This window comes from Saccopteryx leptura, chromosome 1 (assembly GCF_036850995.1).
Source record: "Saccopteryx leptura isolate mSacLep1 chromosome 1, mSacLep1_pri_phased_curated, whole genome shotgun sequence".
Classification (NCBI taxonomy): domain Eukaryota; kingdom Metazoa; phylum Chordata; class Mammalia; order Chiroptera; family Emballonuridae; genus Saccopteryx; species Saccopteryx leptura.
This window is the reverse complement of record NC_089503.1, coordinates 199736482-199762474: the sequence shown is the minus strand read 5'-3', so window position 1 is coordinate 199762474 and position 25993 is coordinate 199736482. Positions and strand designations below refer to the sequence as shown.

The 25993-nt window shown below is 46.8% G+C and overlaps 1 protein-coding gene across 1 annotated transcript in view; it reads right to left on the bottom strand.

The window, feature by feature from the left end:
• Window positions 1-9: 9 nt before the first annotated feature.
• FGF2 (fibroblast growth factor 2) overlaps window positions 10-25993 on the bottom strand; it is a 41905-nt gene continuing 15921 nt past the window's right edge. The window contains exons 2-3 of the mRNA XM_066384845.1: window positions 9948-10051; window positions 10-375 (exon numbers count right to left, since the gene is read on the bottom strand). Coding sequence (XP_066240942.1) covers window positions 190-375; window positions 9948-10051 — 290 coding nt within the window. The 3' untranslated portion in view covers window positions 10-189. The remainder of the gene's footprint in view (window positions 376-9947; window positions 10052-25993) is intronic.

Genomic DNA, 25993 nt, shown 5'->3' with positions numbered 1-25993 from the left:
CAGGGATGCTGGCTGTCTGTCTTTACTAAGGCAATGGCTAAATATGTTAGTACTAGATAAAACATGATCCGACCAGCTGTCCAAACTGAACAGAGAGCTGTACACATTTTCTTTTTCTCTCATGAACAAACTTCTAAAACGTACCTCTTCTCTTGTGTGAAATGAGGTCAGACGGTGCCACCATGAGGATCAGCTCTTAGCGGACATGGGAAGGAAGAGTATGGCTTTCTGCCCAGGTCCTGTTTTGGGTCCAAGTTTATACTGCCCAGTCCGCTTCAGGGCCACGTACCAACCGGAGTATTTCCTTGACCGGTAAGTATTGTAGTTGTTGGATTCCAGTCGTTCAAAAAAGAAACACTCGTCCGTCACGCATTTCTGAAAAACAAAGGGAGAGTTAGTCATCATTACTGCTGATATTATTATACTTTTCACAGTGACTACCTGTGACAGCTCACCCACTGCCCATTCTGCTCAACCAGCAGGGCCGTTGGGGTCGGTTGGATGGTCCACAAGTGAGACTTGACAGGCCAGACTCCAACACGGTCCAGTTCCAAAGGATGAGGGCAGCGTCCGGCTCATCTCTTCAGAGGAGGAGACCAAAGACCTTTCCTCCAGCCCCCAGGAGACTGGTCATAGGTACTGGGCAGCAAGGGCACGGTGCTGCAGGGACCACACGAGCTGAGACTCAAAATGTCCCATAAACACCGCTTTCAGGGCTCCCCACAAAGGGGGATACACCTGGTCCCCAGAACCACACTGCACCAGGGGAAACGCAGAGCAACGGCTTCTGATTGGGTATTCATGACCCGGCCAGCCACACTCGTGCCCATCTGGAGGCAGGTTACCAATGGGGCCACATTGACCATGTCAGGGTCCCCATGAGACAGTGCTGGACAGCTAATGAGAACTGCCCAAGGACAAGGACCAGGCCTTTGTTAATTCTTACAGAAACAGAACTAGTTCTTTACATCACACTATTTTTTCTAGTAGCTACTATTATTTCTAAGGCATAAAAAATAGTTTATTGTACAGAAAATAGCAAATGTCTACAATGCTGCAAACTATTGGGACATTAGATATGATTACCATTCTCAAAACACTTAAGAATGAGGACTAAGGGATGTAGAACATACTGATTTCTGGCAGTTTCTTGTAGGAGGGAAGTGACTCGGCCTTTTGATTTCAATCCAACTATTTCTCAGGGGAGAGAACAGCTAGCTAAACAAATAGACCTAGAAATACTATTCCAAGTAATCAAGTCTAATAGGCCGCCACATAATTCCAGGTAAATGTCCAAAACAACTTCACAGGGTAGTACTGATGATGTGTATTAACCTCTGTTGGGGGTAGGGGGTGTCAACAATGATTTATTCACTTTAAGAGGAGAGAGGAAAAATTATACTTTTTATGTTACAATTATAGAAAGATGGATCAACTCCCAGAGAAAGGCATAGAATGTTACACTTTGACATCCCCACACAATACAGCGTGTACACAAGCCCAGGCTTTTGCATTTATGAGCACCTCACAATTGCCACTTCTGTCTCCACACTCAAATCGAGGAAACTTCTGGATTGGGAAAACCCACATTCAAAAGGCTTGAATCTTTTCCCAGATTCTTTGGTTCCAAGATAAACTAAGCCATGGCACAGACTGTCAGTGGGGAAAAAACCATGAATCAAGAAGCAAAACAATGAAAAGAGCTGGTATAATAACGGAAATGAAAAGGAAGGTTCTGAGAGACCCACCAGCAGATACTTGTCCCAGGCGGCCCACGCGAGCCTATGGTAGCAGGTCCTGTCACGGCCTCCAGGGCTGGGAGTTCTACTGCCTGTTTACTTGGCTTTGGGTTGTGACGGCTGCTAACCAAACTTTTTAAAACTGAACTACAAACTCATCTAATTCGCCCATTTCTTTTTGCAACAAATGAATGAAGCCACTTTAGTCTTTCCGATGCAAATAAACCACAGGGAGCCCTCCAGAGACAGGCCAGCTCGGTGGTGCCCAGGACTGTCCTGTAGGAACCACAGAACACGAATGGTGTGGACATTCCATGGCCCTCACCCGCCCTCTACCTCTGGTGCAGTGTGTTTATGCTTCCTGTGCTGACGGAAGCAAACCTGAGCCCCTGGGTTGTTTGTCAATGCCACTGATACACAGCTTCCTCTTTCGCTCTCCTAGGTCTAAGATCAGGAAGTGAGAGGAAGTAAAGAGTGAAAGGAAAAGTCACAGCAATCATCAAGCTGAAAAACAAAAGGCTGTTATTGAGGGGCACCCAACGCAGACTTACCCCACCCCCCAGGCCTGGTCAGGACCCTGATATGCTCTCTTCTGGTATTCTGCCAGCTTTCCGGGCACCCCACCTTGCGAGTTGGCACTCCTTACAAGGCTTGGCCTACAAGGATTGGTGCCATGCCAATGATATCTGCCTTCTCTGCCAGTTCCTGCTATTTCAGAGAAAAGGAACATTACCAGGGATTAAGCGGACACTGCATCATGGAACCCACAAACTGTTTCCATCGGGGTTACACACACCTTTACGAAAACAGCACAGGGGGCGGCGGAGAGGAGAGCCTGCTCTGTGCCAGACGTCCAGACACGGGAGTTTACTGAACAACTGCCATGAGCTTGAAAACAAGCTGCGTTATTTGTTCAAGTGGGTCGTAGGGCAAGAGCCGGCTCTCAGGAAAAGCCGGCGTTTGACAGAGCCCTGTGAGCACAATTTCAACTCTGTCCATTCTCAGTTTACACATCATCTTCAGGTGACTGTGACCTCAACGTTTCTGTTAAAAGGTGAGGCCATACAACTTCCATTAACCTTTACAGACATGGTTACGGAGCTTTTCTCCTATTCCTAGGGTTGAACTGCTCACCATTTCAAACTGCAGAGAACAGGGGGTCTCTGGAGAATGATATCTCAGAGGAAGTGGATAAGTCACTCCTAAGGGCCTGTAACAATGTGCACCTTGCTTCGAGGCCTTATTTTATGTGGGTCATGAGCTGGGAAGTCCCTTAATCCACAGCTACCAACTGCTTTCCTGCACATTATTTCATATAAACCTCACCGTAATCCGCAGCATCCTCCTGGACTCATGAACAAACAAGGAAACTAGAACTGTATCCTCCCATGAACGCATTTCAGCGTGTGGGCATCTCTGGCCCACGTACCTATCTCACACCTTTTCATCAGATTAAATTTTCCTTTATTTCAGCTTAATTAATAATTTTTATGATACAGAAAGCACACAGTTCAAATAGAACCTTCATCCATGTCACCTGTTTCTCTCCACCCTGCACTGGGATTGGTCAGTGAACAAAAAGTGAATGAGGACCATGCCTTTGTGCCACAACAGCCCTCGCAGGTGGAGACACGTGACACGCGGTGCGTGTGGACCGGAACAGAGCAGGTCCCGTGGGACGAGGGAAAGCAAGTAGGTGGGAAGCAATGGGCTGCAATCCTACGTAGCACGGTCACAGGAGGTTCCACTGAGATTGTGACAGTTGAGCAAATTCTTGGAGGTGAAGGAGTTAACCATCCAGACAGGGAGCAGAACATTCCAAGCAGGGGGCAGGGGCAGCCAGTGCCCACGCCCCCCAGCAGGACCAGGTCCACAGTGTGAGGGGCTGCCAGGGGACCAGGGTGCACGCAGACGAGGGAGGGGAGGGGAGGGGCGGGGAGTCGGGCATGAGGTCGGAGAAGAAATGACAGAGCTAGAAGCTGTTGTCAATATGCTGAGAAAATGAAAAACCACTGTAGGCTTGTGAGCAGCACAGTGGCATGACCTGACACTTTTCCAGGGTTACTCTGGCTGCCAAGACCACGGTGGGGCAAAGGCAGACGCGGCACACCAGTCAGAGGCGAGCTCAGTATCCCGGGCAGCAGGAGTGGAGACTCAGACCACAGCGGTGGCCAAAGGGGCGATAAGGAGCTGTCTGCACATGGATATGTTTAGAAGGTAGAGTCAGTAGGGTTTCCTGGCAGACTGAGTGTGCGGTGTGAGGGAGGCAGAGGGATGGCGATGGCACCGACGCTTCTGTTCCGGAATGATGACCTCTCACCAGCCTAGATGGGGAAGGCTATGAGACGCTACTCATCAAGCAAGGTCAGGAATTCAGTTTCAAGCATGCTGAGTCTGAGATGAATATTAGACATCCTAACAGAGATAATGAGGATTTAGTGAGCACATCACTTAACAATCTTTCCCTCTTGCTTATGCGAATAACGACAGAATTGCAAGTTGAAAAGTACCAATTAGGCCCCGCCCAGTTGGCCCAGTGGATAGAGCAATGGCCTGGCGTGTGGACATCCTGGATTCGATCCCCAATCAGAGCATACAGGAAAAGCGACCATCTGCTTCTCTTCCCCTCCCTCTCTCCCTTCTCTCTCTTGCTTCCCTTCTTGCAGCCAGCGGCTCGACTGGTTCAAGTGTCAGCCCCAGGCACTGAGGATAGCTTGGTTGACTCTAGCATCAGCCCCAGACAGGAGTTGCCAGGTGGATCCTGGTTGGGGCACATGCAGGACTCTCTCCATCTCCCCTCTTCCCACTTAAAAAAAAAAGCATTAATTAATATGGAATGCCAGAAAGTGTAAGTTACAACTCCAATAAGCATTATTCTCAATTATAAAAGGCATGGAATCTAAAAAAGGATTGTGGGTACAGATATCTGGGACTAATATAAACCCATCAGGTGTACATGGTGGGGCACACCTCAAGACTTCTCTGATGGCTATCCACATGGACCAGCCTAGCTCAGGGTCCTATATAAAGGGCAGTGGCCATGTGCTGGTGGGGACAACAACAGTGCTAACAATTTTGAAGATGGAGTTGGGAACTGGACCCCTTGTAGGGAAGCTAGCTGAGTAGAGAAGAATCAAAGAGAGTTTGAAAAAACAATCAACATTTTAAATAGTCTGTTTTTTTCCCCTAGAGATTTAAATTACTTTGAAATTTCCAAAAGAAAGTAAAGTGATGTGATGGATTAACACACTGAAAAACTCATCCATGGAGATGGTAGGAACCGGGTTTCTCACTGTGGGACAGAACTGACCAGCAAGAGGGGGCAGCTAAAATGATTGGCATGAGACCAGGTGGCTTAGAGCTGGTTGCACCCATATGTCCTCACGCTTAGCTTCATCTATGTACAGATGTGTGTACACCCCCAGTGAACATAGATAGATGCCTGTGCTCCTTGCTATGCCAGGTGAAAGGGCCCAGAAGGAAACGCACCTCAGGAGCAATAAGCACACCCAGCATCCGGATCTTGGCTCCTAACACCATCTTCCCGCAGAAGGAACCCAGGCTCCTTCGAGAAATGGCTCATTCTGGGCTGGGATAGGGAATACACAAGGTGAGCCCGGAGCACCTCGAAGGCCACACAAATAAGGAAGAGCTTAAAAACAAACACACAAAACCCCACACGGATGGGGATATATCAAAGGGACATAGGAGCCAACTGAAAAAGCTGAAACTATTTGAACAACAAACTAGAGAATCCAGAATTGGGTTATAACCCAAAGTATAAAATAAATAGCCATAAGGATATACTGATAAAAATGACAATAAATAAATAAGTGGAGAAGAGACACACTTCTCACATAAGAGAATTCCAAATAATTGATGTAGACCTCCCCCAAGGAGAAGAAGCATAACTCTACATCCCCTAAGTGGGGCCTGTGTACAGTGACTCCCTCCAGGGAATCCAGTAAGAAACTGGGGACGTGGGGGCAGGAACTCCAGAGTTCCCCCCTGCCCCCCTACCCCTGCCTTGTGCCATGGACCCCACAGCTCCCTCCTGCTGCTAAACATTAGATTTGAACCTTATGGCCACTTTCCCGTGCTGTTTTTTGGATTGTTTATTCTTTTACAGTACTTTGATTTTGCAGTTTTGGCTTATGAGGGACTTTGCTCAACATGAGTCCAAAAACACTTCTGCTTACACCACTTCCGAGAATTAAAAACAGACGTGATGTATCAACGTGGACTTTCAGAACAAACTCGAACACACCAATTGTGAAAAGTTAAAAGGAAATTTGATCTTAGTCTTGTAAAAAAGAAATATGTGTGTGTATGTACATATGTATGTATATATATATATATGTGTGTGTGTGTGTGTGTGTTGTATAACATTTTATAAAATTTTGTTTCTAAAAGAAGCAATAATTCTTATTAGGCAGTGACTTTGTATTTAATTGTATTTTCTCTCTTAAAAATGATATACATTTCTCTTTAAGGGTTGCATTTTTCTGACAAATTTGGTCAGCAGAGATTGCCAGTCCGGGTAACGGGGGTAACAGAGCCCTCAAAAATCTAGTTTTCCTACTTTACTTCACACGTAGGTTTCATAGTAAAGGCCCCTCAACTGAGAAAGTTATTTTATAGGTAAGAAAGTATTTTACTTTCACAGTAATTAAATACATGTTCTCAGAAAATATTAATAATTTTTCATATTTCACTATTATGGATCAACACAGTTTACACACACTCTAATACTTACTGAAATATTTTGTTTGGTTATCACAGTCTATAGCATTTTATATAAAACAATATGGAACTTTCTAGCAAATGAAGACCGGGAAGATTTTTTTTCATTTCAATGCTAACATTGAGGTGGTTTGGTGATTTCAACTTAAAATTACAATTACCTTACTGTATGAAATTTTTTGAAAAATCTACTACAATTTTGTGAACACTTAAGAAATAATAAATCCTAATATTTGTTCTGGACTTCTGTTGCTCGTAGCAACAGAATTTATCCTGCTATGGAATGGAATAAGGAGTCTGTTGTGTATTAAAGAACTACTCCACATTTGCCTCAAAATATAGGCTTTGCCAGTTAAATATAGTTACTTTTTGAACTTGGATATTTTCTAGCTTTAGAGGGGTTTGAGGGGAGACCCTTAAGAAATGTCTTCAAACAGTGAGAAATACGTAGCCTGAATTAATTCATACCATTAATATGTGAAGGTGTTGGAGGAAAAAATAAATAAAAAGGTACATAACTTAAGTGCCTTTTTAATGCACTCAGCTGGTAGGAATCTATCTGACATGACTTAGAAACCAAAATGTTTAATGTACCCAGTGTGCTCTCTTTCTGAGGGAAAACCAGGTTTTACACATCACCGCAGGACTCCCACACCAGGTTTTACACATCACCGCAGGAATCCCACACCAGGTTTTGCTGATGAGCCCAGGGAAGAGCCCTAAAGCAGCAGCCCAGATGGGCAGGGAGGCGGAGATCTGGGAAGAAGCATGCCTTCTGCAAAGGCAACTTCCTAACAGTGGTTTTCCCAGGTCAGGAGGAGCCTCCGTGCCCCCAGCTGATGGCTCCTAGTCACAACTGGACCTAGACCAACAGTTGCTGTTGTCAACAGCTCAACGTCTCTGCGGCCGGTTCAGAGAGAAATATGCCACTTACTGACCCCACCAAGAGCACGCCGTGGTTCCGCACTGTGTGGTTCCTTTCTCCTCTGAACACTGACACAGCCCACCCCGACTGAGGGGAAGGAGACAGACAGCACTGCTGCTGATGGCAGCAGGCCCCCCCGCACAGAGTGGCCAGGTTAGAGATGAACTGTGAACCTGCCAGGAAGCTGGGACCGCTGGGTCCTGGCCGATGCCACTCCTCAGAGGAAACCAATACACCCTCGGTTTCTCATTCATGTGGCTCAGGCTGTAGCTCTGTTGCTACAGAAAAGTGTAGTGCATTTCTGAGCATTGCTCAATGCACTTTTATTGCATCGACTTGAAGGGGAAGAGGAACACACATCCAAGGAGACAGAAACACATCTCAGACGAAATGAAGTGCCAGGACCTTAATCCTGTGGAAAGTCCCACTTAGCTAAGGAAGAAAGGAGAAAACAGTTTCGGAGAACTTGATGCTTCTGATGGTACGGAATCAACAGTTTGAGGAGCTTAATGCCTATTTACCAAGAGAAGAGGTCAGACTTCTCTGAATTCAAACTTGTAGAGAATTCGGTAAGAATGAGGAGACAGTTCTGTTTTCAGGTCCATTGTCTTAAATGCAGGTGCCCTATGAAGGGCCTCGGTAGTCTCAGAAATGCACTTTAAAGCAGAGTATCGTATTTCCCCATGTATAATAAGATGCACCTTTTTTCAAAAAATTTGGGGTCTAAAAACTGGGTGCATCTTTCACAGTGGTTGTAGATATTTTACTTGCATTTCTTGCTTCTTCGCGCTTGTTGAGGCAACTTGTGTGAATTTTATGGTGAATTAAACTTGAGTTCAATAACTTTATGTAATACATATTTTTCAGATTTCAGGCCCCCAAATTAAGGTGCATCTTATACATGGGGAAACACGTAGCTCTGTTTTCATCCCTTTGGACAACTCTGGAGCTTTTTATCATCACAGATATGCCTACGCTCCAGGTTGTGTTCTCAAGATAAATAACCCCTCCAATGGCTACCCACAGGGCCGCCACCACTGCCAGGTTACTGGATCTGAACCTCCACGAGTGAAAAACCGCAGGGTAATGCTCTCAAACCACTCACAGAGCCAGATTAAGACAGAGGTCGGACAGGCTGGAGATTACAAACCATCCGTAGTTAGTTATGACGCTTCCTCCTTCCCGCCACCACCTTCACTGTCTGACGGTAGCCAGACCAACACTATGACGGAACAGTGATTCACACCGTGTGTGATCTGCTCCATCCGGAGATGGGACGGGTAGGGGTCAGCCCCTCTTCCTCATCCAAAATCACCTATTGATTCACTGTCCTGGAAATATTTATATTTAAAATGTTTTTTTGGTGGAGCCCCACAGTATTACATCACCTCTTGAGTCAACAACAGACTGGTAGGAAAAAAAAAAAAGAACAGTGGAAGAAGTGAAAATCCTAAGTAGTCAACCTTTGAGAGCTGTTTTTCACCTAGGAACTTGATCCATTCCCCTGAGTGAACCACCACTTTGATGCTAATGGCACCGAAGTCATAGTCATCACAGACCTCTCCTCTCAGTTCCGGGGCCACACTTCCAACTATGCAGTAACATCCTCACCAGAGTCTCTCTCTGGTCACTTCAACCTAGCTAGGTATACATCTAAACCTGCCTTCCCTGTCCCCAGAACTCTCCCTGCTCCCCTTTCTCCTTTCTCATCTACCTTTTCGCCCGAACCGGAAACCTGGGGTCAGCTCTGACTTTCCCCTCCGCTGCTCTCCTAAATCGAACCCGCCCCAGAGGCTAGCCCCTTGGCCATGCCACCACCAGCCTCGTCCTCGCTCGCTAGAACCAGCTCTACCCTTCTCGGTCACCTCAAATCTGTCCTCTGGGAAGTAACAATTTAGGGCCTGATATATATAATTATACTAAAACCTGCTTTTGGCACGTGATAAAAATGATCTAACTGAAGAAATGAACCTTCACGAAAACTACGAGATAGGCTCATGAGTGTCTTTGCTCCCAGGGAAAGGAGACGAACTAGGGATGGTCAGCCCGGGAACCCACAGCTTGCAGGCGGTGGCGGCGCCAGCATCCCTGCCCCGGGCGAGAGCCTGCCTTCTTGGACAGTGTCCCACACAGCACAGGTCTGCGTGCCAAACAAGGAAGAAGAAACCTCACACTGACACTCAAGTGTCTCCATCCAATCCCCTGACCTTCATGCAGATGAACAGCTCAGCTGAGAAGGCAGTGACACCCAGTGGGAGAGAGCTCATGTCGCCCTGGGGTCCCGGCTGCCACCACCCCACCCCCCCCCGCCTCCGCCCAAGCCGGGTTTTCAGAGTTACTTCATCACCCCCTCAGAACTTCAGGTTTTATACCCGTGAAGCAGAGAGCGTGCCACTCTCTGCATTGTACCGGTTGAGGGGGGATATCAGATGGCAGAATACTTGTAAAGCTCTTAATAAAGATTTGTCAATACCAACAGCAGGACACACACAGCGTAAGAGCTGACCGGGAAAGCCCCAGCACCGGAGAGCTGTACTCACCGAAGCCAGGAGCCGGCCGTCCTCCTTCATGGCGAGGTAGCGGTTCGCACACACTCCTTTGATGGACACGACCCCGCGCTCTTCGGCTTGAAGTTGCAGTTTGACTAGAAAGAATGGGGAAAAGTGACTTTTGTAGCATCAGAGAGAAAGGGCACGTTCATAGTCCACTCTGGAAGGCTGGCAGGGGTGTGGGGGTGGGGGGGCAGGAAAGGATGTCAATCAAATCCTATGAGGGGGAGACACAGGTCCACTAGAGGGGAATGCCCTGAACCCCCTTCTCACTCCAGGGTCAGTAAGCGGAGCAGAGTGACAGAATGAAGTGTTTTTTTTCCCCCTTTTATGTGCAATTAGCCTGTACTTGGCTGGGTAACTCCTTAATATTTATTTTTAAGTGCACATATTTGAAGGGGACATAAAAATAAAAACCACTTGTGAGAATTTCCATGCCACAGCCCAAGTTTAAACTCTCTAAAGGTTATTTTTAACCAATTCCCCATAAATAAAATGCAATCCAATCGCTCACTACTATCTTTCGGTTTGTATTTCCTTGAATTTCAACACGTCTTACTTCTAGGTTCCCTTTAACACAATATGATGTGTCACCTTTCTTTATGGAGGGAATGTAATGGAGAGCTTTATCTTTCTTTTGCAAGTATCTATCTAGTGGGGAAACAAAATGCTTACACTTAATTTGCTCATACAGTGTGAAAAAAGATTTTTAGACCATGAGGCTCTGAAGAGGGAGGTCTGTTAAACTGCATTATTGATTTTTAACAGATTGTAAGAAAACAACAGATATTACAGAAGTATAATGATAATGCCACACAACTATCTAACTAACTCAATGAAAATAAAGTTAATATTTTCTATTTCACTCTTCCTGCAAATTTCTAATTTTCATTCTTCTGCCTAGAACAGCATTCCCCAAAATGTACTTGCTTAACAGAGGTTACATAAAAAAAAAACCCTAAAAAAAATACCAGACTCCAAGCCAAATAAATTTACGAAACAAATATGTTGTTTACAAGAAAAGCACTTTAGATACAAATATCCAGGCAAACGGACAATGTTAGCATTGTCAGAATTTTAAAATAACCTACAATAAAATACCAAGTGTCTGCCACATTAAACATGACTACAAGAATAACATTCACGAATTCCAAGAGAGACAGGAAATTTCTTAATTAAAGGGGACATTAAGAGGCGTATCAATCAAGATCAATGTGTACACCTCATTTGGGTCCTGATTAACATAAAACAACTGTAAAATAATGTTATGAGACCACTGGAGAAATTTTAACACTAACTGGATATTTTATGCTTCTAAGGGAACTTAACATTTTTTAGGCACGATGCCTGACCAATGGTGGCTCAGTGGGTAGAGCATCAACCTGGGATGCTGAGGTTCCAGGTTCAAAACCCCGAGGTCACTGGCTTGAGTGCAGGCTTGCCAGCTTGAGCGCAGGGTCACTGGCTCTGCTTGCGCCCCCCTCTCCAGTCAAGGCACATCTGAGAAGCAATCAGTGAATATCTAAAGTGAGGCAGCTACAAGTTGATACTTCTCATCTCTCTCTTCCCTCTCTCTCACTCAAATAAATAAATTAATTAAGTAATAAAATAAAACTTTGGCCTGAGATTGGAATTGTGGTGATCTTTTAGAGAGAGATATTAATCACACATCTAATATGTAATGCTACATACATATCACTTATGTCATGCGCTGTGTAATCATTCTTACGAGATTTGGTCCAACAGTAAGATGTCTAGCATATACCTCAAAACAGTCCAGTGCTTGGGAGGGGAGAAAGAGCCAGGGGAGTATAGATGAAACAAGGTTGGCCATGTGACAGCAACCACTGACAGGTGATGGGCTGTGGGGGTTCATTGTGCTGGCCCCGCTGTTTTTGTACATATATCTGAAACTTTCTCTAACAAAATGTTTTTGGGGTTATATAAGAACAGAAAGTAACCAAAGGAAGATTACAGGGCAATTGGTGTTAAGTTTAGGTAGCAATGTATTGTCTTAGACCATTCCAGGTAGCAATGTATCATCTTAGACCAGTGGCCCCCAACCCCCAGGCCGCAGACCAGTACCGGTCCATGGGCCATTTGGTACTGGTCTGCAGAGAAAGAATAAATAACTTACATTATTTCCATTTTATTTATATTTAAGTCTGAATGATGTTTTATTTTTTTAAAATGACCAGATTCCCTCTGTTACATCCGTCTAAGACTCACTCTTGATGCTTGTCTCGGTCACGTGATACATTTATCCGTCCCACCCTAAAGGCCGGTCTGTGAAAATATTTTCTGACATTAAACTGGTCCGTGGCCCAAAAAAGGTTGGGGACCAGTATCTTAGACCATTCCAGGTAGCAATGTATTATCTTAGACCATTCGAGCTGCTACAAAATAAATACCATTGACCGGGTAACTTAACAACAAACATTCATTTCTCACTGTTCTGGAGACTGAGGAATCCAAGGTCAAGGCCCCATTAGATTCGGGCTCCGGTGAGACCCTCTTCCTAGTTCACAAACAGCTGTCCTCTCTCTGTGTCCCCACACAGCGGATGGGGCTTGGGGGGATGGGCGGGTCTCTTCCGTGAGGACATAGACCTCAGTCACAAAGGCCCCCTACACAGGACCTCACCAGCTCCAACAGCTCCCACTTTCTAAAACCATCACACTGGGGACTAGAATTTCAATGTATGAATTTGGAGGTGACACAAACGTTCAGTCCATCCCGGGCCTATGAAAACATGCTCATGTTCCAGAGAGAGTCCAGATATATTCTGCGGGGCGACGCAATGTGAAGTCTCAGCCAGGATTCCAAGGACACGGCACCGTCCAGTCCAGTGACATTAAGTCCATTGACGTTCAAGTCAACTTTCGACTTGTCACTGGTCCATGTTGGGCCGGCTTCATGGGCAGGAAAAATACACTAAACTAGTCATACTTGAGATTTGGAAGACTCTAGTAAGCAAAGCCATTGGACTTAGGACACAGCAAAGGCAAACGCCAGAGATTCAAGGCATTTCAGAGTAAGAGAGACAAGGTGGGATGAGGTCTTCTTAAAGAAGTAGTTTTAAGTATTAAGTACTTCGAAATAGTTAATGGAAGAAATTATACTACATTTCCACATAAAGAGTGCATTGTAAAATCTTCCCCATCTCAGGAAATGAAACAATGAACAGACAAGCTAGCAAAGCTGTTCTGCAAAATGGAGGATGATGTAATCACCAAGTCTTCTGAACCATTCAAAGGATCCCTTCCCTCCTCTGCCCGACCAGGAAAGCTGCTCCTCTCAGCCAGTTTCTGGAAACAGTAACCACTTATATGTTTACACTCAGGTAAATGTCGCAGCTTTGCTGGTCACCCTCTGTCAAAACCAGCCCCTCCATTATTTTGATCAAGCTTTTGAATGAGAGACAGGTATCTGCCATAGTTGTCCAAAGAGAGAAAGATATTTTCTCCATATTAATAACACGCCTGCTCAACCTAAAAAGTGCTCAATAAATGATTACAAAGGAGAACATTCCTGTGGGCGGTATAATGCACCCTTTCTGAGGCACACTCTGGAAAACCTTCTGTGGTCAGCCCCTTCTGCTCCCACCCCTCGGTTTAGGATGGGAGCCCTTGCCTCTACACTCTCCTGCCGCCTGCATTCTCCACTCAGAAGGTTTCCACCCTCCCTGCCTGTCCCCATTCGGCCCGTCAGCTGAGCCATCCACTTCTGGGGCCCATGTGTTGGCACCATGCCGGGCACACAGGAGTATCTAGTATCCTGTGTCCCAGGTGAATGAAAGCAGCTCAGCCTGGGAAAAACGGCGAGAGAAACAACTGCAGCCACTTCCTCGGTGTCATGCTAGAGTGGTATCCAGGTGCCATGAAATGACAGAAAAGGACACACTAGTGATCAGATGGAAAGTCTTTCTAGGTGGGATGAGGTCTTGGCTAAGTTCTGAAGGTCAAGTAGGAGATAATCTCATGAGCAAGGTCCAGGGTAAGGAGACACAGGGGAATGGTGTTCCAGGGAGAGTATCATCCCAGGTGGAAACACGAAACAGCCACACTTGTCTACATAGCCAGGACCTAGGCAGGTGGAGCCATCAGCAAAATCTCGCCCCATAAACTCTACAGGTTGAGTAATCCATCTTCAATTGCAAGGGAGAAAAAGGATGGATGGAGGACCTGAGACTAAAGAGAGTTAAGACTCACATATCTTGAAAGGCAAAATGCAAGTAAAATACTTAAGGATGCCTATCAGTATGATGCAACTATTAAGAAATGCAAAGAGGCCCTGGCCGGTTGGCTCAGCGGTAGAGCCCGGCGTGTGGAAGTCCTGGGTTTGATTACTGGCCAGGGCACACAGGAGAAGTGCCCATCTGCTTCTCTGTCTCTCTCTTCCCCTCCTGCAGCCAAGGGTCCACTGGAGCAAAGTTGGCCTGGGTGCTGAGGATGGCTCCATGGCCTCCACCTCAGGTGCTAGAATGGCTCCATCCGCAATGGAGCAATGCCCCAGATGGGCAGAGCATCGCCCGCTGGTGGGCATGCCAGGTGGATCCTGTTGGGCAGATGCGGGAGTCTGTCTGACTGCCTCCCCGCTTCTAACTTCGGAAAAAATTTTTTTAAAAATGTGAAGAAACGATTAAAATACAAACCTGCACACTTTGGGAGGCAGGGGCTTGATCATCGGAACAGGGGACATACAGGGGCTCCAGGGGTTCTCGCAAAGGTTGTTTTCTGACCTGAGCGATGGTTACAAGAACATTCACCTAGTAATAAATTTGTTAAAGTACAAATTTGTTTTATGTGGCTTTCTCTATCTACAGCATATTTTACATTTATTAAAAGAAGAAGAGGAAGAAAGAGTAAACCAAAACTGTTCTAAATTGGGCCTCGGACAAAGATTTAATGCAGATTATTTCAGCAAGCTGAAGCCCACCCACTGTATTTGGTTTATACATGTACAAAAATCAACAATCTTGATAAATATAGACTTCTTGTGGCTTTCTCATGTTGATATTAAGTCCAATAAGACATGAACATAAAAAAAAAAACAGAGTATTATCCAAGCTTAAAAGTAAATATTTTTTTCCTCTTACAGCATAAAAACAAAAGCTGTAAAACCACAACTGAAAAATCTCATCATGAGACAAGACCATAGTGGTCCACTAGTCCCACCGTGACAGAGTGACATCTTAAATCCCATCTACAATATCCATGAGAAACAACTGCCCAGCAAAGGAGAATTTACACAGTCTCTCTAAAATGATTTAGACACGAACACAAAGCAAAAGACACTCTGATCACCATAAGGAAACCACGCAAACGTTCAAGTGCTCAGATCACTGGCACATGGCACATTCAGTCACACAGTATAACCAGAAAGCCAAGTTATCATTTCAACGTTACCACCATGGAAGGCTCAAGATTTTCTGGAACTCCTTTTTTCTTTTGAATATCCTTCAGAATGTGCACGGTTTCCTTCCAAATTGTGCGCAAGGATGACAAATCTTAAAGTCGTAAGTACCAGTTTGGAGGGGCTGAAATGGACTTCAGACATTGTCCAGGGCACCCTTCTCATTTATAAATAAGGAAGCTGACAATTAGAGAGGTTTGTCCCTAGTTAAATATATACAGATATATGGTTTTTGGAAACAGTCAAGTCAGGCACTATGAATACATTCATTCATTCATTTATTCAATAAACATGTACTAGTAGCAGCTATGTGCCAGGTACTATGCTTACAATAGGAAAATGTGGCCTATCTTTGACCCTGAAGGACATCCAGTATGGTTAAGGAGGCGAGAGATGGCACACAGGTAAATAACTAAACAGGCTCAATACTGTAAGTGCCACAGGAGAAGTGTACTAGTTCCCTGCGAGCACTCAGAAGATAACCTAACCCAGCCTGGGAGATCAATGGTCTCCTAGGAGCGGAGACTCTTGATGGGAGAGTGAAGGAATCCACAGGAGATTGTCAGGAAAAGAGAGCAAAAACAACCACAACACAGGCCCCTTCTTCTGTGCATAACTTCCAGAGGAGGAAGCCAGCACAGCCCTGGAGCCAGGGTGCCATTAGGGTCAGCAGTCCTCAGGTATGGCGGGCACAACACGAGGCTGCAAGAGGGCTCAGGGACATCACGAGGCTCTGACAACAGGTCAGGGAGTTGGATGTGAGAAGGGAGGGGAAGATGAGAGTGTGTAGGGAAACAGCTGGGAGGGAGGGAAGGTGAGAAACTAGTGAGAAATGAAGGAAACAACAGGAACGGCTATAAAGGGAACAGAGGGGAGGAGAGGGGAGGAAAGAGGAGATGGGAAGGAGGGAGGAAGGAGGGGAGAGAGGAATGAACAGGGGGAGAGGTACAGAATGAGTCCAGGTTTCTCTCTATCTTATAACTGAGACATTATTGAGATGGGAAGTCCACAAGTTGGCCAGAGAAGACAATGAGATGGTTTCAGAAAGACACAGTGAAAATCTGCATAAAGTCCAGATAGAGATTTCTGAAAGACAGGAATCTAGAGCTAAAAAAAACAAAACAAAAGAAAAAAAAACCCAAACTGTTAGAAAGAAAACACTGTTGGTCATAGCAAACTGGCTGCCATGAGTGCACAGGCTGCACCTAACCCAGAAATACAAAATGGCTGAAGGTTCAAGGGCAAAGGACAGAATCCTGGGAGAACCAACCTTTACAGGACAGTTGAGAACCCAGATGAGAGTGGGCAGTCCATGCAAATGCAGGAAGGCATGTGTGTACACACCTAAGAGCTGTGAGGAGGCGTACATGCGCGTGCACACGCGCGTGCGCGCGCACACACACACACACACACACATTTGGAAACCAACCAACAGAATTGTTATTCTCTGTAGATGGTACAATTTTCTACATTAAAAATCAAGAGACTAAATGCAACGTAATATTCTGGATTGGATCCTGGAATAGAAAAGAGACATTAGTGGAAAAAGTGGTGAAATCCAAATAAAATCTGTAGTTAACAGTAATATACCGGTATCAGTTTTTTTTTTTAAAGTTTTGACCAAAGTGCCAAAACAAAGTGCCAGTTATGTAAGAAGCTAACCTTAGGGAAAGCTGGGTGAAAGGGGCAAGGGAACTCTCTGTAAAATCACTACAGTTCTTCTGTAAATCTAAAATTATTCTTTTTTTCTCTTTCTTTCTTAAGTGAGAAATGGGGAGACACAGACAGACTCCCACATGCACCGGACTGGGATCCACCTGGAAAGCCCACTAGGAGGTAATAGTCTACCCATCTGAGGCTATTGCTCTGTTGCTCAGCAACCAAGCTATTTTAGCACCTGAGGTGGGGCCATGGAGCCATCCTCAGCTCCCAGGGCCAACTTTGCTCCAACTGAGCCATGGCTACAGGAGGAGAAGAGAGAGACAGAGAGAAAGAAAAGGGAGAGGGGGAGGGGGTGGAGAAGCAGATGGTCATTTCTCCTGTGTGCCCTGACTGGGAATCAAATCTGGGATATCCACATTCTGGGCCGACATTCTACCACTGAGCCAACCAGCCAGAGTCTAAAATTATTCTTAAGTAAAAAGTTTTTAAAAAATCAAAATAAAGCACAAATGAACTACTGGAAGTAATCCAGCAAGGTTGCTTGATATAAGGATAAAGGGTGGGCAAGAGTAGGTTACAGTTGTTCGTATGGAATACAATAATTAATAAGTAATAAGACAAGAATAAACTGTGTTTCGCGTGCTCACAACTGCAAACCTACTTTTGTCCCACCCTGTGTATTAAACTGAGTTCCTGTAACCCAAAACAAACTGTTAGAATGTGTTATTACATTTTAAAAAGATATCATTGCGGGTAACAACTAAAGGCACTTTTAAGGTGAAAGTTATAAAACTTTAATGGAAGTCATTTTTTTTTTTTTTTTTTTTTTTTTTTTTTTTTTTACAGAGGCAGAGATAGACAGGGACTGACAGACAGGAACGGAGAGAGATGAGAAGCATCAATCATTAGTTTCTCATTGCGCGTTGCAACTTCTTAGTTGTTCATTGATTGCTTTCTCATATGTGCCTTGACCGTGGGCCTTCAGCAGACCGAGTAAACCCTTGCTGGAGCCAGCGACCTTGGGTCCAAGCCGGTGAGCTTTTTGCTCAAACCAGATGAGCCCGCGCTCAAGCTGGCGACCTTGGGGTCTCGAACCTGGATCCTTCCACATCCCAGTTCGATGCTCTATCTACTGCACCACTGCCTGGTCAAGCAATGGAAGTAATTTTTAAAAGAATTCAAAGGGGAACTACGCATGCTTACAAGTGGAAAGACTCAATGTAGCTACTGTGTCACTCCTTCTGCTCCGAAGAGTCTATAAATTTAATGAAACCCCAAGAAGGTGGTCAGAGGCAAAAAAAAAAAAAAAAAACAGGACAGAGGAAAAACCAAGTGATGACCGTGTGTCAAATGGTACAAAAGAAATCAGGTCACACAAGTCACATTCACAGGACTTTTAACCACAGTGAGAATTTGGGAACAGTGAATGCAAACAACTTCTTCAAGAAGCTGAACTGAAAAACAAAGAAACAAAAAATCAGAAAGCAGACTGTAGTACTCAAAAACCAAGGCGCCGAGGGCACGGATCTTGGGATCAGGCAGAACTAGACTCAAACCCGGGCTTCAGCTCCTCCTGGCTGAGCCCATGCCTCCTCGCCTGCACAAGGGACAGTAACTGTGACAAGGCTGCAGTGAAGATCCAAGGAGACTGGACTGCTCTGCACACATAAACGCTTGAGTACACAACAGTCAGCAAATATGTTGGCCCTCTATGCTCCCTGCTTCTTTTCTATTGCTTTGTTTTGAGAATCAAGGGATTACATCATTTGTTAGGGAACCTTGTACTTGATCGAGGACATAAGAATATCAAGGACAGGGCCAGTGTGACCTATGTAACATGGCTGGGGCATCTCTTAAAAATATGTCATTTAGGCTGCATAGTACGTCTTACCATAGCAAGGCTGACTCCTTACCAATAGCAAGTAAGTTAAGCTTCACTATTCTGGAGGGAAGTGCTTCTTACTGCAAAGAGGACGCACTCCTTATGCAACTTCTCAACTTACTATCTTGTGTTTCTTATTTATTATTCAACAAAACGGTATCAGTTGCCTCATTTGCATCAAGAACTATGGTAGGAGCTAGAAATACAACCGTAACCAACAGCTACAATGTCTCGGTGACAACGGTGTGGTGTACATTATGTGGGCCAGCACTAACGTTATTTCCCATTGAAGTAATTTGAAGCTGAAGCAAACAGGAACTCTAAATTTAGTGCCCGAAGGCAGTCAGCACGCAGCTGTCCCACACTGCATTTCAAGGTTCACTCGGATGGCCTACTGATGAGAGAGACTGGTACTTACCTCAGAACACGGCACACATTTTAATTTCTTACTCATTCACAATAACTTTTCATTTAAAACTGAGTGCGTTCCCAATAGAATTATCTTTTTTAAATTAAAATAAAAAAGAACTTAAGTGGGGTTTATTAGTCTCCTTAGAACTGAAATTGCTAAGTAACCGGATAACTAAATTCCAAAGCCTGACCCATGGGTTTCTTTTCTCCTATCAGGAATCATCCAATGCTGGACCAGGCACCTGAATGCACAGAGAACTGACAAAGGAGCCTAGGTAACAAAACAAACACGCTTGATGAAAATGAGACACTGCACATCTCCAAATATATATGGAGTGCTGGAGGCAATGATCAGGTAATACCAAAGATCAGCGGCTGACACGTATTTACCTTCTTCCCTTTTGCGAACAAAACACAACTATGACCAACAAACAGTCTTCCTTTGCATTAAACACTCATTGTTTATCATGTCCTTTGTGTCTCATCCAAGAATCCACAAACAGAAGTCCATTCTCTTCGCATCAAAACCAGCTAAAGTTTATAGGTAAAGACATTAGACACAGATATATTTCATTAAAACCTCTGCAAGACCTGTTTTCAAAGAAGGTGAATGCTAGACAGAATGGGAAAGAAAAATGGAAGGAAGGAAGGAAAGAAAGGAGAAGAGGGGAGGGGAGGGGAGGGGAGGGGAGGGGAGGGAGAGGAGGAAGGGGAGGGGAGGGGAGGGGAGGAGAGGGGAGGGGAGGCAGGTATGGGGAGGGAGGGAGAAGGACCTCAGACATCTACGGATTCCTCCATTATAACTAGATCAGGACATGGCTTTAGGAATCCACTAACTCTTCCTGTGTATCAGTTCTCATCTCCTTAAAGGAGAACTTGTTTTTATTATGAGACCTAAGACGGTAAATGACAAAAATGTTTAAAATAGTTCAAATATAAATAAGTGTAATAGAATATGTCTGAAATGCCAAATTTCTCGCATGAGCATTATACTTCTAAGCCATACCATTTAATTTCTGCAATAAAAAAGAAGAAAATGTAGGCCCTGGCCGGTTAGCTCAGTGGTAGAGCGTTGGCCCGGCATGTGGAAGTCCTGGGTTCAATTCCCGTCCAAGGCACACAGGAGAAGTGCCATTCTGCTTCTCCACCCTTCCCCTTCTCCTTCCTCTCTGTCTCTCTCTTCCCCTCCTGCAGCCAAGGCTCCATTGGATCAAAGTTGGCCCAGGCGCTGAGGATGGCTCCATGGCCTCTGCCTCAGGTGCTAGAATGGCTCCCGCTACAATGGAACAATGGCCCAGGTGGGCAGAACATTGCCCCCCCGGTGGGCAAGCCGAGTGGATCCTGGTCGGGCACATGCGGGAGTCTGTCTGTCTGCCCCCCTCCTTCTCACTTCAGAAAAATATAAAAAATACAAAAAAAGAAAATGTATAGTTGATGTATGCCAAAGACAGAGATGTTACCAGCAATTCCAGCCCATAAAAACCTACACAAATCAATGTCCACCAGTGTCTCCTCTTCTGGATTCCATACTCCAAGTACCAGAATGCAAGTGTGTGGGCTGGCAGAGCTGCAGGGAAGAAGTGTGACAGTCTGAACAGGTGGACAGCAGGTGATTCCTGACCCTTCTTTTTTTTTTTTTTTTTTTTTTTGTATTTTTCTGAAGCTGGAAACGGGGAGGCAGTCAGACAGACTCCCGCATGCGCCTGACCAGGATCCACCCGGCACGCCCACCAGGGGGCGATGCTCTGCCCATCTGGGGCGTCGCTCTGTCGCAACCAGAGCCACTCTAGCGCCTGGGGCAGAGGTCAAGGAGCCATCCCCAGCGCCCGGGCCATCTTTTGCTCCAATGGAGCCTCAGCTGCGGGAGGGGAAGAGAGAGACAGAGAGGAAGGAGAGGGGGAGGGGTGGAGAAGCAAATGGGCGATTCTCCTGTGTGCCCTGGCCGGGAATCGAACCCGGGACTTCCGCACGCCAGGCCAATGCTCTACCACTGAGCCAACCAGCCAGGGCCATTCCTGACCCTTCTGATAGCACAGCTGCTTGTTTAAGATCGGCAGTGGCTTCTACTTCTGTGGTGGCATCAGATAATTAAGTTAGGCTGAGAGCAAGGAGGAGGGAAAGATGGCTTGGCATTTTGTGACGTTCCAGATGCTCCAGGGGCACCGCAGGGTCAGAGCAGAGCTGTGCGCAGCCAGGGGAGCACACAGAGGGACAGCGGAGAGAGCTCACAGGCCCAAGGCTCAGTTGCAGTCACAGCAGGGGGACAGGTGGAGAAAACACCTTTCCTCACCCTTTCCGCCGCCACCAGAGGCTGCAGACAGAACCGGACTACTGTGTCAGGCAGAGGCCAGAAACACTCCATGACCCCGGGCACGGCTTGTCCGCTTCATGGCGGTTGTGTCATTCGGGGGGCAGGGAGGATTCCATCCACTTTTGGCAAGGGCATTTTCTGGCAGGAATGGCTGCCACACTGACACTTAGTCTGGATTTCGGGACCCTGCGTGGTCACCACAAAGCAACACTGAGCACATGCGTCTGTGAAATTCACTACCAACTCTCGCCTACAGAAGTCATCAGCCTCCCCACAAGTGTTAAACAGCCTTTTCTTCCCAGGGGCCAACTGCTGGACAAATGATTCTAGAGAGAAGTCGGCCACGGAATTACAGAAATGGAGACCAGATGGGTGGCTGCCAGGGGTGGGGCTGAGGGAATGAGTGCAGGGACCTGAGCGATCCCGGTGACCGTGCCGTGTCGCTGCCCACACCCTGGCAGTGATAAAGTGCCACAGTATTACACGGCACTGCACGAGGTGACAACTCAAGGAAAGGTGGGAGGGAGTTCTCCATAAGATTCCTCAGCGTGGCATCTGAATCTACAATGGCCTCAACGTTTGTTTTCTAAATTACAAAATATCAACCAACTGGTTCAAAATCTCACCTAGTTTAGTAATTAGCATTTGAGATATGTGCTTTGAGAGACACAGAATTTAAAATAGTCGAGAGGAAAAAAAAATACAAGCCAAGTCATTTAAAGAAGGTAGATTCCTGGCCCTGGCCGGTTGGCTCAGTGGTAGAGCGTCAGCCTGGCGTGCGGAAGTCCCGGGTTCGATTTCTGGCCGGGGCACACAGGACAAGCACCCATCTGCTTCTCCACCCCTCCCCCTCTCCTTCCTCTCTGCCTCTCTCTTCCCCTCCCACAGCTGAGGCTCCATTGGAGCAAAGATGGCCCAGCGCTGGGGATGGCTCTGTGGCCTCTGCCCCAGGCGCTGGAGTGGCTCTGGTCGCAACAGAGCATCGCCCCCTGGTGGGCGTGCCAGGTGGATCCTGGTCGGGCGCATGCAGGAGTCTGTCTGACTGCCTCCCTGTTTCCAGCTTCAGGAAAATACAAAAAAAAAAAAAAAAAAAAAAGAGAGAAGGTAGATTCCTTTCCACAACATTCCTGCGGTGACTTCAGTCTCTGTGGCGACCTGGAAACAGAGACACTGAGGAGCCACGGGGCAGAAGAGCCCACCGACCTAATAACCAGCCTCCATGGTGTGGAGCTTTCTTTCATTCCGCAACTCACTGTCAACTCCCTGCCAGCCTGCTCCTATCCAGGAACATGGAATAAAATACAACTCTACATGCAAATCTTTTTTCCCCCTTTTTATTGAATTTATTGGGGTGACACTGGTTAACAAAAGTACACGGGTTTCAGGTACCCGAGTCTACAGCACACCATCTGTACACTGTATTGTGTGTTCACCACTGCAAATCTAATGGGACTCTTAAGTTAATACTAAATTTTAATGATTTACTCCAATAATCACGGGGGAAACGTATGAAATGATTCTAAGAAGAATCATCATTTGAACATTCTTTTTTTCTTTTCTTTTCTTTTCTTTATTGATGGCATTAAATTCTCAGCTACTCAGAGGCTCATTCTATGGTCTCAACTTGGTCGGTTCTCCATCTGCAGCCTCAGATGCTTCTGCCCGAAGGCGAGGGCAGGAGGGCAGAGGAGAGAAGAACGAGACCCAAATGTCACCCTGGCTACCTGTCTGCTGCCGTGTTAAGGAATTAGGTGGCAGAAGGGGGTTATGCAAAGACAAGACAAAAAGATTTTTTTTGTGTGTGTGCTGCAGATGGCAGAATGCCGACAGACTGTTATATGTTCTCGTAGCAAACAACTCCCAGAACCGTTCTGATGGCCCCAGAACCTGTGATCCCTGCACATTTCTATTTCTTGCATTTACTGGATAAACAGGCCCTTCAGCCCCTGGGGCAGGAACCCCTGCCACTTGGGAGAAAATGTCCTGAGCGCCACCGTGGAGCTGGAGGTGGGAGGCCAGGCGGGGGGGGGGGGGGGTGAGCTGCTCTGTCGTCTGCCTGCAGACACAGTGGCAGACAGGCCCAAGAGGGAGGCATGCCCGGGACAGAACAGATGGTCAGATTCTGACCTCTGGTCAGGGTTGGCAACCGCTAGAAGCTGGCAAATGCTTTTACTGAAGAACAGCTCCTGAGGCTTTTACACTTCAGTGCTATATACACATCAACCCTCAGGTCTGTCTCAGAGGAAGGGACTTCAGCATTCACAGAACCGTGGATGTCCTTGCGCCAAACATGGGGGGGGGGGGGGTTGGTAACAGGCTCTAAGGCCTACAGGGACTGTGCAAGGTGCACGCGGTGTGGAGCAGCCTGTTGACAAGGCTGCGCGGAGCAGGGAACAGGGGTCTGCCCACCACTGCAGCATACATGCCCAGCTCCCAGGGCTGCCGTTAGCACCAGCCCGGAGCAGAGCTTTAAACCCTGGGACACACACACAGCCTGCGATAGAAATGTGGCCGCTTTTGGCTATGCACCTGGAAGGAACACCCTCAAGACAGAAGCAGCTCAGGTCAAGGTTGACAAGAGAGGAGAGGGTGCCCCCCAGCATGCAGCCACCACGCTCTGGTGATCATCTGCTGCAGCCTCTTCCCGGCCACCCTTCCCGTCCTTTCCAAATGCTTCCTAGACTCGCGGAGGGCTGCGAGAGAGCCTGAGTCTCCTCTCCAGGGCAGTGTCCGTGGAGGAAGCGCCACCAGCTCGGTCTGCCTGCTTGGCCGTGCCCTGAACCAGGGGGTGGTGCCAGCTCACGGGGCTGTTTGTGCTCCCGGCACTTTCCTCTGGATTAAGGACGTCACAGTCATTTACAGAAATCACACAATTCAGGCAGCTCCAGAACAGAGAACAGAGCAGCAAGTGTGTGCCAGAGCAAGGAGAGAGGCTGCAGGGGAGGAGGAGCAGGGCTCGGGCTGGGGGATAGGGGAGGGGGAGCAGGGCCCGGGCTGGGGGCTGGGGAGCAGGGCCCGGGCGGGATAGGGGCTGGGGGAGGGGGAGCAGGGCCGGGATGGGGATGGGGTCGGGGTCCGGGTGGGGGGCAGCTGCCCAGAGCCTTCCAGCCATTCACCGTCACTGTCCCCAGTCACTCCATGTGACTGGGAAACTCATTAGTAAAACACCTTTCAAAGAAGGCTTAAGACCGGAGCGTATGTTTTACTTGACTCCTGTGAAAATAAACGGAAGGCACGTCCCTCAATCAATGACGAGCATTCTTGCAGCCTCCGCTGCGGAAAACCCCGTTCCAGCCAAGAGCGCAAGGCAGGTCTCCAAGGCCTGCGAGGAGAGGAGGCCCTAGGAGGGAAATTCTCCCCAGCACCCCGCAGGGCGGAGCGGGCTGGGCTCAGGGATGCCGAGGCTCCTCTGCCTCCGAGTCCCCAATCTGACGCAGGGACCCTCCTCTCTGCTGTGCGGAGTATCAACCGGGTCTCAGGGAGATGAGATCCTGGCACCAGCGCAAGAACACAGCTGCCGTGACCTCCAGGTTAATACAGTGGCGTGGGCCACCTAGACACTGTGCTTGGAAGCAGGTGGGCTGGGAGAGTCTTCCAAGAGCCCACATGCACCCGGATCACTGAGGCTGAGCACCACCCTGGCCTCCCAGAAAGACCATGCCTTTTGTCATGGAAACGACGGCACCAACACCATGGGCATGAGTCGCAGAAGATGCCAGCAAACTTTCCAGTTTGTGCCTTCCCTGCGGGGGCTGTAGGTTGAACATGCCGTCTTGTCAACTGAACGGGAAGCTAGTCTTTCCATGTCCTATTTTAAAATGTTATCTGGTCCAAAAAAAAAAAAAAAAAGACTGCTAGATCTAAAGAAAAAAACACAACAGCTTTCCTTCCCAAGTTCCTCTCATGTCTTGTATGCCCAACCCCCTTACAGAAGAAACGGGTCCCCTCCCTGAGCAGTGCCACTAGCTCAGCCTCCATGTGTCCCACCTACTACCAAGGGCTTCGCAAATATCTGTTGTCAACACTGAGGATCATTCAGGAGACTGCACGCTGCCTCTCTCTCCATTTAATACGTAATGACATACATCCTTTTATCTGACTCTGTTGATGATGCCCATTTTGATTTATAAAATGTATGAATCGAACTTAAATTCTTCTGTTCTCCAACCAGCAAACACTTGGGAGGTCCATGTGGCGAGCAGCACGGAGAACAATAAAACCAGACTTATGTGGACGCATTCCCCAACGGAGCCAGGAGCACAACGGCCATGAACAAAAAGCCAGGAGAGAATTCTAAAAAGTAAGGAAGTCCAGAAAAGGGGATCTAATTTCTACCCCCCTGAAACATCTGATTCC